General features: G+C 54.2%; 1 protein-coding gene across 1 annotated transcript in view; it reads right to left on the reverse strand.

Annotated features, from left to right (window-relative positions):
• Nucleotides 1-820, reverse strand: part of NOCT (nocturnin) — a 4,031-nt gene extending 3,211 nt beyond the window's left edge. Inside the window, exons 1-2 of the mRNA XM_021710059.1 lie at nucleotides 664-820; nucleotides 259-369 (exon numbers count right to left, since the gene is read on the reverse strand). Of these exons, the coding sequence (XP_021565734.1) occupies nucleotides 259-369; nucleotides 664-820 (268 nt within the window). The remainder of the gene's footprint in view (nucleotides 1-258; nucleotides 370-663) is intronic.
• Between the last annotated feature and the right edge of the window lie 1,552 nt (nucleotides 821-2,372).

Raw genomic sequence — 2,372 nt, forward strand, 5'->3', positions numbered from 1 at the left:
ACGCAGGAGGCCGGACTGCGCGGGCTGCGCGGGCGAACACGCCCCGGCGCTCCGGCCTGGGCAGGGGAGACAGACCCTAAGGACAGTCGAAGAAAAAACGGAGCTAGTCTCTCATACAGAAATCTAATTATCTTCAGGAAGAAACACCTTGCTCTCGCTGGCTTCTAACCCAGGACGTGCCTTTGCGACTTGTAAAATCGGTCTTACCAGAGACCGCGGCTTAGCAAATGTCACACTCCTTTTCTCACACGTCCCGACCGGAACTTGACGACTGGCCCGCGGAGAGCCCGAGTGAGAAAGCCCACATCGGCCCGGGGACCAGCCCAGTCACGGAGGCTGCGGGCCGGGTCCTCTCATCCACCCCGACCCCTGTTAGGAGAGCAACAGCGGGCGTAAACCCAGATGCTGCTTCAGGCGGTCCAGGCAGACCACGGCCTGGGCTTGGCGTGAAGCCACGGGCGTCGCTGGGCAGTACAGTCTGCCACCCAACGGCAAGCGCCGGAGTCTCTAGGAAGCCAGGGACAGAGCAGGGGGCAGCAGGGGCCCGAGGCAGCTGACTTTGGCTCAGCCGCCTTCTGCCACCTCAGGGCTGCCCACCTCTCCGGGACCCTGAAAAGAAGGAGAGGAGCATCGTCAGGGCTTCTGCCTCTCACCCCGACGTACCATCGTGCACCAAGGAGAAGGCAGCGTCTCCGCCGGCCAGCTCTCGTGAAAGCAGCCCACTGCGCTCCGCGAGGCCCGCCAGCTCCGCTTGGACGGAGCGCAGACGCGGGCGCGTCCCGCCAGGCGCCGGGGCCGCCGCGCCCTGTGAACGGCGCATCTGCGTCTCCTACCACAGCCACACCCGTGCCCGCTCTTGAAAGACACCAAGTCTTCTTGATGAAAGCGGGTGGCTCACGGACCTCGCCTCAGTCCAGCCGTCGATCAAGGTCACTGACAGGTCGCAACGCCAACTCAAACGCCCACCCGCCCACCCGCGTGCCTCAGACACCCAAGTCGACAAGCCTGCAGGCGCGCGCTTTCGCTCCTTCCCCTCCACGCAAGTAGTTTTTCTCCGCCTGTAGGAAAGCTAGCCTACGGCACGCTAGGGCCCCGGCAAGCGTTCACGTGGGCAAACATCTGAAGCAGCATGTGTACCCAGACACATGCACACAGCTGTTTCCAAACGGGTGGATGTGGGGTTGGTTGTACTTTGTTGAGAAACAGGGTCTCTCTCTGTTGCCCAGGCTGGAATACAGTGGCACGATCATAGCTCACTGCAGCCTCCAACTCCTGGCCTCAAGGGATCCTTCTGCCTCGGCCTCCTGAGACGCTGGGACTACAGGCACGTGGCCACCACACCTAATTCTAAAATTTTTTGTAGAGACAGAATCTCATTATGTTACCCAGGCTGGTCTCAAGCTCCTGGCCTCAAGAAATCCTCCTGCCTTGGCCTCCCAAAGTGCATGAGCCACCATGCTCGGCCTCCAAACTGTTTGATATCAGTATTTTATTTTATTTCTTTTGAGTTGGAGTCTCACTCTGTTGCCCAGCCTCGACCTGCTGGGCTCCGGTGATCCTTCCGCCTCAGCCTTCCAAGTACCCGGAACTACAGATGTGCACTACCACACCCAGCTGATTTTTTGATTTATTGTAGAGAGGAGGTCTCGCTGCCCAGGCGGGTCTCGAACCCACAGGCTCAGTCAATCCACTCACCTCAGCCTCCCAAAGGCACGGGATTACAGGCTGAGCCACCGAGCCCGGCTGATTTCAGTATTTTAAACTCATTTTAACCCTTTGCATTTGGAGACATCTCACGGATCACTTACCAGCAACTCCACCATACTTTGAAAAAAAAAAAACAGTGAAAAATGAATCATTTCATATTAAATAGTACAGTGTTGGGACCAATTATTTTATTGTAATGATATTTGGCTTATAATAGCATTTTGGACACTGAGGAGCTTATGACCAAAAAAAAATCAAAATTTGGTATATTATATTTTTCTAACATGAGGTAACATGTGAAACAGTCACCCACATGCACTGCAGGATTACTGACACACGCTGTGCAGTAGGAATCTGATGTCTTCCGCCTGGTGTTTTTCTATTTGAGCAGACAATGCAGCCTCGTTTTCTTCCTCTCACATTAACAATATTGTCCAGTCTTGTTTTCTGGAAACGATGTGGAAGGATGCATTTGCGATTCCTGAAAGCCACTCCTTAGCTGGTCCGTCATATCGCAGTAGGAATCCCATCTCTTTATTTGCTTTTTCGTACAATATGAATGGAAAACTTCAAGGAAATGTACATTTTTGAAACATCTGTGCTGGCTTAAGTTTGTTCTGTATAATCGCCAGCAATCCCTTTATGTCCCCTCTCAGGGGACACTG

The sequence above is a fragment of the Carlito syrichta genome, unplaced genomic scaffold (assembly GCF_000164805.1).
Source record: "Carlito syrichta isolate Samal-C Ts95f unplaced genomic scaffold, Tarsius_syrichta-2.0.1 Scaffold287977, whole genome shotgun sequence".
NCBI classification, from domain to species: Eukaryota; Metazoa; Chordata; class Mammalia; order Primates; family Tarsiidae; genus Carlito; species Carlito syrichta.